The sequence below is a fragment of the Olea europaea genome, unplaced genomic scaffold (assembly GCF_002742605.1).
Source record: "Olea europaea var. sylvestris unplaced genomic scaffold, O_europaea_v1 scaffold452, whole genome shotgun sequence".
Lineage (NCBI taxonomy): Eukaryota > Viridiplantae > Streptophyta > Magnoliopsida > Lamiales > Oleaceae > Olea > Olea europaea.
Genome location: NW_019262826.1, coordinates 237,505 through 252,035, shown reverse-complemented (window position 1 = coordinate 252,035; position 14,531 = coordinate 237,505). Strand labels below are relative to the sequence as shown.

General features: G+C 46.4%; 2 protein-coding genes across 2 annotated transcripts; one reads left to right on the top strand and one right to left on the bottom strand.

Moving 5' to 3' along the window:
- Positions 1-213: 213 nt before the first annotated feature.
- On the bottom strand, positions 214-1,314 carry LOC111388070 (translation initiation factor IF-2-like). Its single transcript, XM_023012734.1, has 3 exons — positions 998-1,314; positions 592-760; positions 214-543 (listed from the first exon to the last, which is right to left on the bottom strand). Exons 1-3 carry the CDS (start codon positions 1,312-1,314, stop codon positions 214-216), a joined length of 816 nt encoding a protein of 271 aa, XP_022868502.1.
- A 9,248-nt stretch (positions 1,315-10,562) lies between these two features.
- On the top strand, positions 10,563-10,892 carry LOC111388069. The gene has a single exon (XM_023012733.1). It carries the CDS (start codon positions 10,563-10,565, stop codon positions 10,890-10,892), a length of 330 nt encoding a protein of 109 aa, XP_022868501.1.
- The last annotated feature ends 3,639 nt before the right edge of the window (positions 10,893-14,531 follow it).

Below are 14,531 nucleotides of genomic sequence, written 5' to 3'. Positions count from 1 at the left end.
ATGAAAGAAGAAAGACATTGTATTGAAATTTCAAAGCATGTTACAAAGGAGGGCCTCTGGCCATTACATCTAAATTACTGAAAAATAAAACCTAGTCTATGCCTGGCTAGATGACAAAGGAGCCTCGGCACTGGGACCTTCAGCAACTTGGGCATCAGTAGTTGTTTTCTCTGCCTCAGCACCAGGGGCCTCGGCATCAACTTCTTCATCACCCTAGACCTCCTCAGCTGGCGTCTGAGGTACCTCATCCACAAACTCGGACCTAAGTTGAGCCAGGTCCAAGTTGGGATAGAGCTCCTCTGCCCTCTCCAGCACTTCGGCATAGGCGAAGTTCCTCCAGTACGCGCTGAAGCTTTTATACTCCTCTGTAGTGTGGAAATTGGCGATGTATTCCTTCACCGCCTCTTCTGCTGCAGTTCGGGCCTCTTCTCTGGCAACAGAGGCGTCGTTCATGTACCACTTCGCCTGGCCTTCAAGAAACTGATAAGCATCTCGAGCACCGGCCAAGGAAAGATTCGCCTTCTCAAGGGCCTCAGCAGTCACCTTTTGGTGCTCATTGGAGACCTCCACCTTCTTTGTCAAGGAGGCTACCTCGCACTGTGACTCATATACTTCCTTCTTCAGGGCCTCAATTTGGGCCAAAGCAGACTCCAGCTTCACCGCCTCTTCAACTTTTTGGGATCTGGCTTCTTCAGCCTCAGCCTTAGCAGCTTTAACCTCCTCTGCAAGGGAGGCAGCTTTCCCCTCCGAGGCGTGGGTCCTTGTCTAGAATTCGCTTAAGGCCTCCCTGCATTCGAGCGCGAGGCCAAAGGTCCGGGCGCTTTGGCTCACTAGTGCCCTTGTGAGGTCGGTGGCGTCACAAGACGAGGCATGTAGCTGCCACCTCTCTGTCCAGAGCTTGTAAAAGCTCTCGGTGGCACTTCTGATTTCCTCAGGGAGAGCCTCCACCAAGGCTGGGGCCAGCTCCTCCTCCCTCCCAGCTAGGAAGTTTGGAGACTTCCCCTTCTCCCGAACCGGCTTCTCCTTTGCCGCCTCCTCTTCAGCGGCTTCTGCAGCTTGCCTCGCAGCCTCTTTTCTGGCCTCTTCAGCCTCTACCTCTCTTACCATCTCCATTTTGATGGCTTTAGAGGCTACAGCAAAAAGCTTCGGCTCTCCAGTCTGTTCAGCTCTATGGGACACTGAGGTCCCAAACTTGCCAGCTGAGCTGGAGATGTGCACCAGCTTCCTCTTCTTAGTCTCCTCAGAGACTTTCTCCTTGCCCCGAGGCTCCTTAGGCTTCTCTGGCCTCTGAGTAGTTGCCTCCTCCGAGGCCATGGGAGTGCAGTCCTTGGATAGGCGCTCAACCCTGCCTCAGACTTCCTTTGCCCCACTGGACCCAAGCTTCAGGGGCCTCGCCTTCGCAGTAGAAGTGGCCTTCAAGATAGAGGCCATGTCCGGAGCTGGGTACTCCCTTTTCTTGAATTTGTCTGCACAATATGTCAGATCAGCATCAGCATAAGAAACAATAAGGATAAAAGCAAGGGATCAAGTGTTGGGGCCTCATACCTTTGGATGCCATCAGCTCGAAGTCCAAAAAGTATCTGCTTCTATCAATCAGGTGATCGAAGTGCCGAAGCTTCAGAGGCCTCTTGTAAATGTCCTCTATCACCTCGAATTCCTCCCTGCTGAGCTCGAACCTCGTACTACTATCTGCAAAGAAACCTCCAACAGTTAGATGAATTCATATTCTGACTTCAAAAGACAAAGCAGAGGTCGGGAGACTCACGAGTTTCGTAGTACTGGGTCGGCACTGTGCATGACAGGGCTTTGTCACCCTCCACTGCCTGCCATTTACCTCGCACCCAGAACCGGGACTCCTTCCACCCCTTGATAGAGGAAGGAAGTCCCACCACAAAGGGTGCGTGAGCCCCCCAAGGCGTGAGGTAGTACCACCCCCTTGACTCCTTTCCAATTACCCGGGGCTGGAACAGGGTCATGATCACATGGAGAGGCATGTCCTCCCCAAGTGACACTTTCTTCCACAGGAAGTACGAGCCGACCAGCTGGCTCTACCCATTCGGCAGAACCTGGGTTGGCGACAGCATGAATTTCCTAAGCACCGCCCTAAAGAAAGGGTGCAGAGGAGGACGCAGACCTGCCTTGAACAGGTATTCACTCACGGCCATGCAGCCAGGCCTCGGCCCGCTCGTTCGGCTGGGGCACTAACATTTCTATGTTATGGGGCACATTGTACCTCTCCCTAAGTTCCCCCAACCTCTTCCCCATCATATTCGAGGGCACCCTAGAAGCCCCCCACTCCTAGGTATAATCCACAGCCTCCTCGGCCATGGCATACCTATCCACTTCAAACATCCCCCCATGACCTACCCCATGGTCTAAAGATGCCACTGTAACAAGCTCCCTACCCAAAGTGGACTCTATTTTGTTAGTACAAAGACAGTAACAAGGGTTTTTTATGCAAACAATACCTAAACGAGTTCGACACAAACGGAGACTGGTCGGAATTTAATCACAGACAACCTCGACGCCGGAAAATTGGAGATTTGAGAGAATTTCAGAATGCAAAGTGTTCAAAAATCCCGAAAATTGGGATTTTCTCGCCTTTTATAAAGGTCCAAGACGAACCCCAACCGTCAGATCAAATCTCAGTCAATCCGAGCCCTCCATTTCAGATCCAATCCGAGGCGTTGAATTCAAACAGTTTTTAAATCCTACGCCTCAGATTTATGCGTGCCTCCCACGCACTTCTCCAACGCGTCTGCTTCCAGGAACGCCAGCTGCCCTCATAATTGCATTTTCAATTCGACGGCAGCAGCGCCTTGGAAGTCGTAACGGTTCAGCTACCTTTCCTCGAAAACAAGCACAAAACATCAAATCATTGGCATAGCAACCAACGCACAATCATTACCATTGGACCTCGGCAAGCCTCGCAGGTTCAGTTTCCTCAACCACCTCGGCTTCCTCCTCGCCATTCAGCATCAAAGCCTCGCAGGTTCGATTTCCTCAACCACCTCGGCTTCCTCCTCGCCATTCAGCATCAAAGCCTCGCAGGTTTGGTCCCTAAACCACCTCGGCTTCCTCCTTGCCATTCAGCATTCAAGCCTCGCAGGTTCGGTTCATTCAACCACCTCGGCTTCTTCATCATTCATCCGTGGCAACACTTCTCAAACTCCAACCATGATATAAATATCTATACTTGGACTTGGGGGACTATTATTTGGGGTTCAAAAATTCTTCCAATTTCTACTCCATTAAAGTCCTCGCATTACATTAATGATTATACTTGGATTTGGGGAACTATTGTTGCGTGTTGTCACACATGTCATACCCACCCGGGCCAATGGCCCACTTATCCTGATCCACGTGGCGTTCCTGTCGAGGTGGCACAATTGCCGAGGTGGGCTACATCTGGACTGCTTCAAGCCGAGGTCCATCCACCAACGCTCACGATCCGACGTACCTCTACCGAAGTCCAACTACCGAGCCCCATGAACCAAAAGCATGGAACCTGTTGAATTTAGCTGAGGTCCACGGGTGGAGGTATTTCTCAAATGGTCGAAGCCCTGAAACTGATGCGCGAGCCTCTTAACCACAAGAAGCTTCCTCCACTGCCACTTCTCCCAAGAGATCGCCTGCTCAGAGATCTTATTCGAATGACTGATGGAACGTTTGTCACAAGCATAAAGGTCAAGTCTTGTCACTAGTATAAAGGACCTGCGCAAGCAATAAATGCGTCGTAAGCTAGCAAATCAAGTCCCATACCTAAGAACAGATATTTGAACTAAGGAGATGAGGCCACGCGCCACATCATCCAAGGGCTCCCATTTCATATGTATCACTATAAATACTAACATTGTGTAATGTCAAAGGCTAATGCAAGAATCAATACTAAAAACTACATTTATTCAACTCTCTCTCAGTTACTTGCAATACACAAATCGAGTTTATACACTTTCACTTATACATTTACGAGTACCGATTGGTAATTATTGTACAATCGGATTACGAACAACCCGCCGAATTCCGAACGTCACTGTCCCGCGTCGTTGGGCTACTCCCACGCCTCATTGAACCGCTCGTTTTAGACCGTCCACGTGTCTTAACGTGTTGGACATTCGCCCACGCAAGCGCGGGTGGGACCGGCATCTATTGGCGCACTTTTTGGGGTCAACATTAGTTCTAAAATGTAGAACCATGAAAGAGTAAAACGATAAAAAAATGGATATCGCTGGTCAAATGTGAATTTGTATGTAGTGGAAACACAATTCTAATAAAGACAAGGTAACAAAATTAACGAAAGCATACCAAGCGTTCCCTTTCAGATGGCTTCCCTGCAAAACAGCTGGCTTTGATTCTCTTTATTGCAATATTAGAGCCCTTCCACTTGCCATGATACACAAATCCATATGTGCCAGATCCTTATTCCCGGATTTCTTCCATATCTTCATTTTTTATTGACTACATGGAATAATATAGTAACAATTAATTATAGCACTCAAGCTGACAAACAAAAATTCATATATGTGTTTGTGTGCGTGTGTGTCTATAGGAACCTGCAATCCTCTGTCAATTGCTTCTGCCTCAGCTTTGGTTGGCTCTATCTTAGAAATGTTAACATTATCATTATCAAAATCGATCTTCAAGTCCCCAGTGCCATCCTACAAAATAAAAAATAAATATCAGGATGACAGAAGATGCCTTAGAAAACCATTATGAAAGAGTATAATTGAATCTCACCACTTCATGTTTGACATTATGATCATCTTCTTTTGCAATAGCATTAAGCTCAATGCCCAGGCCAGCATCTTCTTGCACTTTATCTTTCACCTCCTTCACACCCTGCAATGTCGCCTTTTTTGCTAATGCCATTTAACTTAGTTAAGAAACTCAATTGCTCATCTAGCTGCTCCTCAATTGTAGCAAAATAGCTTTCCACAGCAGGTTCGAATTGATTTGACTTGGTTAATTCAACAGGTACTACACCTGCTAGGAGCACATTGGTGGCATCAAGCTTAATACAGTCTTCAACAAACCGCTTCCAGATTTGTTTCTTTGCAACCTCCATGCACACCGTTTCCCTCTACCCTAACTGATTCAGTAACTTTGTCATTTCTTGAGCCTAATCCAAAGATATTCTGAGGGACCAATTTATCATCAACTAATAGTTCTGAATCAAACTTTGTAAAAGGATCTACAGAAGTCGCAACATTAGTCAATTCAGAGGCCAGATGGGTACCTGAATGGATGGGTTGATGAGCATAAAGATGCTGATTTTCTTGAGTGCAAGCATTGGAAACAAAATTTGCTATTTGGCCATGGGGATATTCTGGCACAAGAGACCCTTGGGGGCCCACTACCTTTCTTAGCGAGTCAATACAAGGAATCTGGTTTTCCAACCCAGTTCATAAACTGGAATTACCCTCCACTTCACCACTTATAAATCCATTACTGATACAGCCATTTGCTATCTGAGGAGAAATAGATGTTTCGCCAGTTAAGACCCCTTGTATTGGGCTATGAGCATTTCTTCTTAAAGCATGTGTGGGTATATGACCATAAGGCACCTGGTACAAGTTATCGGCTCCATATGCATAGGTAGGAACTTGAATCTGTGATCCAGATGCCAAAAGTTGGTCTTGTAACACTTGACTTCCGAAGTCTGTCCCAGCTCGGACATAATGTGGGTCTTCACGATGGGTACAAGGAGATTGTACGTGGTGCTCACTAGGGGTGTAAGCGGTCCGATTTTACTGATTTTTGATAGATTTTCAAACCAAACCGTTTCAAACGGTTTGAGAAAAATCCAAACCTAAACCAAACCATCTTGAACGGTTTGAAAAAAACTCAAACTTAAACCTAAGGGTGTGGTCCGGTTTTAAACCCCCGGTTTCGCCATATATTTTTTTGCCCGTCTACTTTTATGTCATTAATTCATTGAATTTAATATATATTTATATTTTACTAGTAATAAATCTAAAACAAACTAAACTCCTGTTTGAACCAAATTTTTGGGATAAAAAAAATGAAAATTTGGACCGTTATCCCACAAGTCCAGCCGTCTTTGTTGACCTGCTGTTTCATGTGTGGGACCCAGCCTTCTTTCCAATAGTTAATTTTCTCACTATGATGATATGGAAAATATGACTCAAACATGAGCTAAATATATCTACTATAAATTTAAATACCAACTAAATCAAGTGAAATCACAATAAACTAAAACATAATTTTTTTTCGTTTTTTTTTTCACCTTTTTAAGCTAACGATGATACAATAACGTTACAATAAAAGTCTACTAAACTAGATATAAGACCCAAAAACATAATGATATCCAACAAGATTTCGTGATCATCATGTCTAAAAAAAGGATACTAATTAAATAAAGAGAATAACCACCCACAATAATAAAGCAAGTGTTTATAATATCTAAATATAACAATTATACAAGTTTACGCTTGTATGATGTTACGAAATGCATTTAATTTTAGATTCTTACCTTAATTTACTCCAAAAAAATTATTGATCTGAAACTTTATTTGTAACAAATATTATCACCGAATGTCTAAAATCTCTTTGTCTCCGATTTCGTATAATGGATTTCAATTCAACTTTGAAGATGCGTGAAAATCTGAAAAAGAAGTGTGTGGTGACGGTGACTCAAGACTGTGTTGGGAGTCGACTGGATTTCATCTAAATTCCGAAGAGAAAAAAACTTTTGATAGATTATGTTAGTCTTGAAATTATTAGATATATATTAGGATTATTGGATGATGATAATAATAATAATAATAATAATAATAATAATAATAATAATAATAATATATTTGTATTAGAAAATTAGAAATTGACAAAAATATCCACAAATGACAAAACTATTGAATTTTACATATTTGGATGAATTTTCAAAAAAAAATCATTTTTTCATTTTTTTATTTTTATATATTTTTTTGCGGTCCGATTTGGTTTTAAGCCGCAATTAAAATTCTCAAACCTAAACCAAACCATTTTGACTGGTTTGGTTTGGGTCAAAACCATTTCGTTGACCGGGTCCACGTGGCACCAAATCGACGATTTCTAAAATGCGGTTTCGATTTGGTTTTTCGATTTTGCGCTTTTTGCTTACAGCCCTAGTGCTCACACATAAGTTACCATGTCCATGAGGAATACTTGTGCCATTATCCACAATGTAGTGTTCAGTAGGTCTTGCAGGCAAGGTAACATGCAGTTCCTCAAGCCGAGAAATAGACTGATGCAGTAATATCCGTCATCTTCCGTGACCATAAGTCTCATTATACAGTGCTCGAGGATCAGTTGGATCCCTCAAGCAGTATGGATGGTGTGTGTTAGCATTTGCATTCAACATATACATTTCCTTGTTAGGGGGGCATTTAGCATAAGTATGGTGGCTCTAAATGTGGCTGTGCTCCAGGCTTCCAAAGGGAATCAAGATAAACTTGATTTCTTTGAAATGTCATTCGACAATGCTCGAATATACTATTTCTTTCATAAATATTGTGGCCATGAAGTATGCTATCACTGGCTACTGAACTAGTAGGAAGTAATACCAAATTCTCCGTGTACTGTGGTTGCTGATCCTGTATTGACTGGTGATGCATTGGAGATAGATTGTGCTCCTCAAGCATTCTATCAAAGCTTTTGTCTAGAAACTCCCCATATAGAGTCCGATAATGAACGGATGAAGGCGAAGGTGAAAAATCAACTAGTGGTTTTTGGTCAAGATGCCCGGGTTGCCTGGGAAAATAGTATGCTCTATGGAGCTTCCATTTGGGGCCTTGGGGGTAACCCCAAACCCATATGAGGAATTGCAAAATTTGCTAAGTTTATTGGAGGCATTGACGGCTCTAGATTCCGTGGATGCCAAAATCCAGATCCATTTGATTAAAATACTACTCGATAACATAAAGATCTATTAACAGCTCCATCTTCGGAGACTCAGCGGATTGATTCTTGATTTCAGGAGTTTCATTAAGGTTGTTCAATACATCCACATACCTCCTCTCGTTAACCCTTTCATCACCATCACCAAAATGCACTGAACCATCTTGATTAGAATGTGAAAACAAAAAAACTTCTTAACCTCGTTATCCCATCGCCCAAGCATAACTTGTCGTACTCTTCCATCATATTAGTAACATCATCATCATTCACAACTGAAACAAGAGCATCAAGATCCTCATCGGGCTGCTGATATTTTAACATGGTGACCCCTTCGAAAAGCTCCCTCATCCTCCCCATGAGATTCTCATAGCTGATATCTCACGGGACACTTACAATTCGTGTCTCACTTCTGTAGGGCTACCCATCAAGTCCTGAGTTTATTGTTGATGATCAGTAAATGAGTACACAAATTCCAAATTTGATTTCTTAAATTTTTCATCCCCTGTTGTAGTGTACATTAGCTATTTTCATGATTATGCAAGAACCCATTTGCTCACTTCTCCGAATTTCCCAACCAAAAACCCAAAATTAACCTTTTATTTAGACCAATACTCAATTAAAATCAAAACTTTTTCTCTGCAACTGAAAAAGGACCTAATTTTATAACAAATTGTCCAATAAATAAAAACTATATTATTATAATTGCCCAAATCCCTGCACCAATATCAAAACTTTCAAGCTGAGTTTCATTCACCCTAATAAACCAAAATTTACAACGAAAAATACGGACTTTTTCTGAAAACTGATCAAATACCTTAAAACAAAACTACAGGTGTTGCATGTTGTCACACTTGTCCTATCCCCCTGGGCCAGTAGGCCACTCATCCTGATCCACGCGGCATTCCTGTCGAGGTGGCCCACATTGCCGAGGTGGGTTACACCCGAACTGCTTCTAACCGAGGCCCATGTCCCGAGGCGTGGAAGGTTCTGTTGTAGCTGAGGTCCTCGAATGGACGAAGCCCCCAAGTTGATGCGCGAGCCTCAACCACAAGGAAACATCCTCCATGGTCACTTCTCCCAAGGGATCCCCTGTATAGATCTTATTCGAATGATTGATGGAATGTTTGTCATAAGCATAAAGGTCAAGTCTTGTCACTAGCACGGAGGTCCTGCACAAACAATAAATGCGCCGTAAGCTAGCAAGTCAAATCCCATACCTATGAACAGACATTTAAACTATGGAGATGAGGCCACGTGCCACTTCATCCAAGGGTCCCCATTCCATATGTATCACTATAAATACCCCCATTGTATAGTGTCAAAGGGCTAATGCGAGAATCAATACTAAAGACTACATTTACTCAACTCTCTCTCATCTTACCTGCAATACACAAATCGAGTTTATACACTTTTACTTATACATGTACGAGCACCGGTTGGTAATTATTTTACAATCGGATCACGAATAACTCGCCGGATTCTGAACGTCACCGTCCCGCGTCGTTGGGCTACTCCCACGCCCATTTGAACCGCTTATTGTAGACCGTCCACGTGTCTTAGCGTGTTGGACATTCGCCCACGCAAGCGCGAGTGGGACCGACATCTGTTGGCGCACTTTTTGGGGTCAACAGATTGGCGCCGTCTGTGGGAAACCATACCATAACCACGAGCAACCTTGTGGTAAAAGCTTGCTGAAAAAAAACATTTGGGCAACCCCCCTTGAAAAAGGATTTGTTCTTGAAAGAGAACAGGAGGAACCCCTACCACTTGGAGGAATCTAAGATTGGCATAAAGGAATAATGAGCTCTAACGAAGATACTCCCCCAAGGAGGGTAAGAGAAAATACCAATGTGCCTCCCCAGCCGGCTGCCCCAGCAGCTCGGCAGAGGCTCCACCACCACCAAAGGAGAGGTGGGATGCGTGCGACGGCACGACTATCAAGAGAAATGGCTACTATGGCAGCCAACATGAGGGACATAGCTAACCAAAACTTGGCCATGAGGGAGCTCATGGCCCCGATGCAAGGCCAAGGAGGTTTCCCCATTCCTCCATATGCCCCCCATGGGCACTATCAGCAAGAGGACGAGGTCCGAAGTCATAGGGCTGCCTCGCCAGGCTATGGCCGAGGTGAAAGTCCATTCGAAAGGGAAGTGGGAGTTGACATTTCCTCCAATTATGCATATGGTCGACCCTCCGAGGTCCAAATGAGCCATGATAACTTTCCACCTCCGTATGAGCAAGACCCAAGACAGAGGAGAGCAGGAAGTGTTTTTGACAGAATCAGCCCTGCCGAACCAAGGCCCAGTCAACAGCAGGGTCAACAGCCTCGGACGAAGCCATAGCCTCCACCTCCGATGCCCCAACAGCCGGAGAGAAGGCATGAAAATGCCCCCCGCGCTGTCCCGCCTAGAAGTAGGCCGCAAAGGAGGGAGGAAGAGGCTAGGAACCGGCCAGGACCCTCTCACCAACGACCTAGGTACGAGGCCGAAGATTATGATTCTGATGAGCAACAGAGGTCCTGTGACTTGGACGATAATGATGAGAACCTGCCATTCTCGAGGGAACTAAGAGATGCCCAGGTCCCGAGCCACTATGTCATGCCAAAAATACCAAAGTATGACGGGAGAGGTGACCCAGAGAAGCACCTCAACGCTTACAAAACTCACATGAGCCTAAGGGACGCCACTCCAGCTGTGAAGTGCAGAGCATTCCATTTAACCCTCAGCGGAGCGGCTGAGATCTGGTATAGTAGGCTACCATCTGGGAGCATCCGAAGCTGGCCCGAGTTCAAAACTACCTTCTTGAAGAGGTTTGCAGTGATCAAGGAAGGAGAGGCCCCCATTCAGCGTCTTCAAGACATGAGACAGGCGCATGGCGAGTCCTTGAAAAGCTTCCTATCCCGCTTCACCGACGAGATGACCTACTGTGTACAAGTCACCGACAGGGAAGCCCTATCTGCATTAAGAGGAGGATTGAACATGAACACCCTATTCTAGAGGGATGTGCAGAATCAAGACCCAACCACCTATGACGCCCTACTAGAAATGATGAGAAGAGAGATAATCAATGAAGAATTGATTGAGCATAGAAATAGGGCAAGCAGGGGCCTCCCACCTCCACAAAGACAGCGAGGTAGGGGACCGACCTCCCACCTCATGGACTACCAGATGAACCGATCTGGAAATGAGAACTCCGGCCAAGCCCTGGCTACCACAACTCTGAACGCGGTACCAACCTTGGCGTATGAGGATGTCAACCCAACCGCTGACCCACATCAGCTACAGGCGCATCAGGGACCCCGTAGAGGGAGAGGCCAAGGTCGAGGTCGAGGCTTTGCACCTAGAAATAGGTCCAATCCGAACCTCCCTGGATACTGTTTGCACCATAGGTCCTACGGGCATGACACCGCGAATTGCAGAGACTATGCACACCGCTCGCGGCAAGAAAGACATAACTCGCCCCGAGCCAACAGGCCCCCGCCCAGGCAAGATAACCGACATGGGCGTGAGGCGGCCGCTCCTCGCCAAAGGGATGTCTCCCCAAGGCGAAGAGAGCAAGACACGGAGAGGCCCAGGGAAGGGCGTAGACACCAAAGGAACAGGCAAGCTCAAGATGAGGCCCCTATCCACGAGATAGATACCATATTTGGAGGCCCTTACGTTGGCGGTGAAACACGGAACGCCAAAAGAAATTATGCTAGGGAGGCTAAGCACCCCCCTCTGACAAGCTACATTGTGGATAGTAGCTCTCGAAGAAACCAAGTACCACCCATTGTCTTCACCCAGGAAGACGCCGAAGGAGTTCATTACCCCCACTGCGATGCGCTGGTGGTGAGAGCTGTCATAGCCCGAAATGGGCTCAAACGAATGCTAGTCGACAACGGCAGCTCCGTCAACATCTTATTCGGGTCCGCCTTTGACAAGATGATATTGGACCACCAGTTGACGCCCACCACCACTCCATTGTACGGATTTACCGGAGATAGTATCACTCCGAGGGGAAGGATAACACTGGCAGTGGAGATGGAAGAATCACCTCAAACTACAATGAACTTATGGAGTTCCTCGTAGTCGACAGTCGATCGGCCTACCACGGAGTCTTGGGCAGACCGGCCCTAAAGGAATTGGGAGCAGTCACCTCCATCCACCACCTATGCATGAAATTCCCAACAGAAAATGGGGTGGCAACGGTGAGAGGCGACCAGAGAGGTTCGCGAGAGTGCTATCTGAGCTCCATTAAGAAGGTAGAGCCCCGGGACGTCCACGTGATCATGGCTGATGTGGTCATGGCGGATGTCCCAGGTGACGTTCCCACTAACCAGGAAGATGTTGATATGATTGACGCACCACTCGTTCAGGAGGCAATGATCGTTGATGAGATCGACCCCCACATAATGGAACATGAGCCTCAAGCCTCCCCTGTAGAGGAACTTGAGAGCTTCTCAGCCGACCCACGAGATCCGTCCAAGGTGCTGAAAATAGGCAGGGGCTTATCCGACATATTGAGAAAAAAGATTAAGGATTTCCTAGGCAAGAATCTGGACGTCTTCGCCTGGAGGCATGAGGACATGGTGGGCATAGACTCCAAGGTCAGCTGTCACCACTTGAAAATCGATCCTAATTTTGCCCCACATAGACAAAAAAGGAGAGCCCTCAATCCTGAAAGGTACGAGGCCTTGAAGGAAGAGGTTCAGAAGCTAATCCAAAATGACTTCATCAGGGAGGCCACCTATCCGAAGTGGGTCTCCAACCCGGTCTTGGTTAAGAAACACAACGGTAAATGGCGAGTATGCATCGACTTTACCAACCTTAATAGAGCTTGCCCGAAAGATAGTTTTCCGCTTCCAAGAATTGACCAATTGGTGGACTCCACGGCTGGGCATGAGTTATTGAGCTTCATGGATGCATACTCCGGATACAACCAAATCCCCATGCACCTCTTTCATCACGGATCGAGGCCTCTATTGCTATAGAATGATGCCTTTCGGGTTGAAGAACGCCGGAGCAACTTACCAAAGACTTGTGAACAAAATGTTTACCGACCTCATCGGCAAAACAATGGAGGTCTACGTGGATGACATGCTGGTGAAAAGCTTAGAGGCAGAGAACCACGTAGCGCACCTCAACAACACCTTCCAAATCCTGAGAAGGTACAGGATGAGGCTCAACCCGCTTAAATGTGCCTTCGGGGTGGCTTCCGGCAAGTTCTTGGGGTACATGGTTAACCAGCGGGGAATTGAAGCAAATCCCGAGAAGATTGAGGCTCTGTGCCAAATGAGGTCCCCTCAAAAGCCAAAGGAGGTGCAAAGCTTAACCGGGCGAGTGGCAGCACTTAGTCGCTTCGTCTCCAAAGCAACTGACAAGTGCCTCCCATTTTTCAAAGCGCTCAAGGCTGGGAAGAAATTCCAATGGACTGAGGAATGCGAAGAGGCCTTCCAAGGATTAAAAAGGCACTTGGGGCAGGCCCCCCTCCTCTCCAAGCCGAAGCCCGGCGATATATTGCAACTATATCTCGCTGTCTCCAATGACGCCATCAGTTCGATTTTGATTCGAGAAGAAGGGCCCACCCAACTTCCCGTCTACTATACGAGTAAAGCGCTCCTATCGCCGGAGACCCGATACCCAGATATGGAGAAGCTTGCTTTGGCCTTAATCACGGCCTCTAGGAAATTGAGACCTTACTTCCAAGCTCATACCATCCATGTACTTACAAATTTTCCCCTGAGGCAAGTACTCCAGAAGCCCGATGCCTCGGGAAGATTGTTGAAATGGGCAGTGGAACTAAGTGAATTTGACCTTGTGTTCAAAGCAAGGGCGGCCATCAAAGGGCAAGCGTTAGCAGACTTTGTTGCTGAATTCGCCAACCTACCCGAGGTGGATGAAATCATGGAGCCCGTCGAACTCCCCACGTGGAGCCTCTTCGTAGATGGCTCGGTTGGAGATGTCGGCTCTAGTGCCGGAGTTGTCCTCATCAGCCCCGAGGGCCACCAACTCACGTCGGCCGTGAGGTTCGGGTTCAAAACTACCAACAATGTTGCAGAGTATGAAGCACTCCTCGCAGGCCTCAGACTGGCCAAGGAAATGCAAGTAAAGAAGCTACTCGTCAATAGTGACTCCCAGCTGGTTGTTAGCCAAGTCAATGGTAATTTCTCAGCCAAAGACAGAACAATGGCCTCCTATCTGAAAATGGTGATGGGCCTTATCCCATCCTTTGAAAAGTTCGAGTTAATCCAGATTCCCCGCATCAAAAATGCTCATGCGGACGCACTCTCGAAGCTGGCTAGTAGCAAGGACTCGGAGCTACTCAATGTAGTGCCTATCGAGCACCTCCTACTGCCCTCTACCGAGGCCCCTAATGTTATGTGGGTCGGTGAAATTCCCGCCTGGATGCAACCAATTATAGCATACCTGAAAGACCAGGTGCTACCCACCGACAAAAATGAGGCTTACAAGCTAAGAAGGAGGTCAGCCCATTTCCTCTTCATCGATGACATTCTCTACAAGAGAAGTTTCTCCTCTCCACTCTTGAGATGTGTCGGAGGGGAAGAGGCTACATACATACTAAGAGAAGTCCACGAGGGAGTGTGCGGCAACCACTCTGGAGGCCTATCTCTGGCACAAAAAATACTGAGACAA

What these genes read in the sequence shown, in the direction of transcription:
- LOC111388069 (XM_023012733.1), top strand. Translation starts at nt 10,563, where the DNA reads ATGAGCCTAAGGGACGCCACTCCAGCTGTGAAGTGCAGAGCATTCCAT.
- LOC111388070 (XM_023012734.1), bottom strand. Translation starts at nt 1,314, where the DNA reads ATGGCCTCGGAGGAGGCAACTACTCAGAGGCCAGAGAAGCCTAAGGAG. An exon ending in CCGGTTCGGGAGAAGGGGAA is followed by an intron (nt 761 to 997) that starts GTCTCCAAACTT and finishes ATTCTAGACAAG; the next exon opens with GACCCACGCCTCGGAGGGGA. An exon ending in TATATGAGTCACAGTGCGAG is followed by an intron (nt 544 to 591) that starts GTAGCCTCCTTG and finishes GAGCACCAAAAG; the next exon opens with GTGACTGCTGAGGCCCTTGA.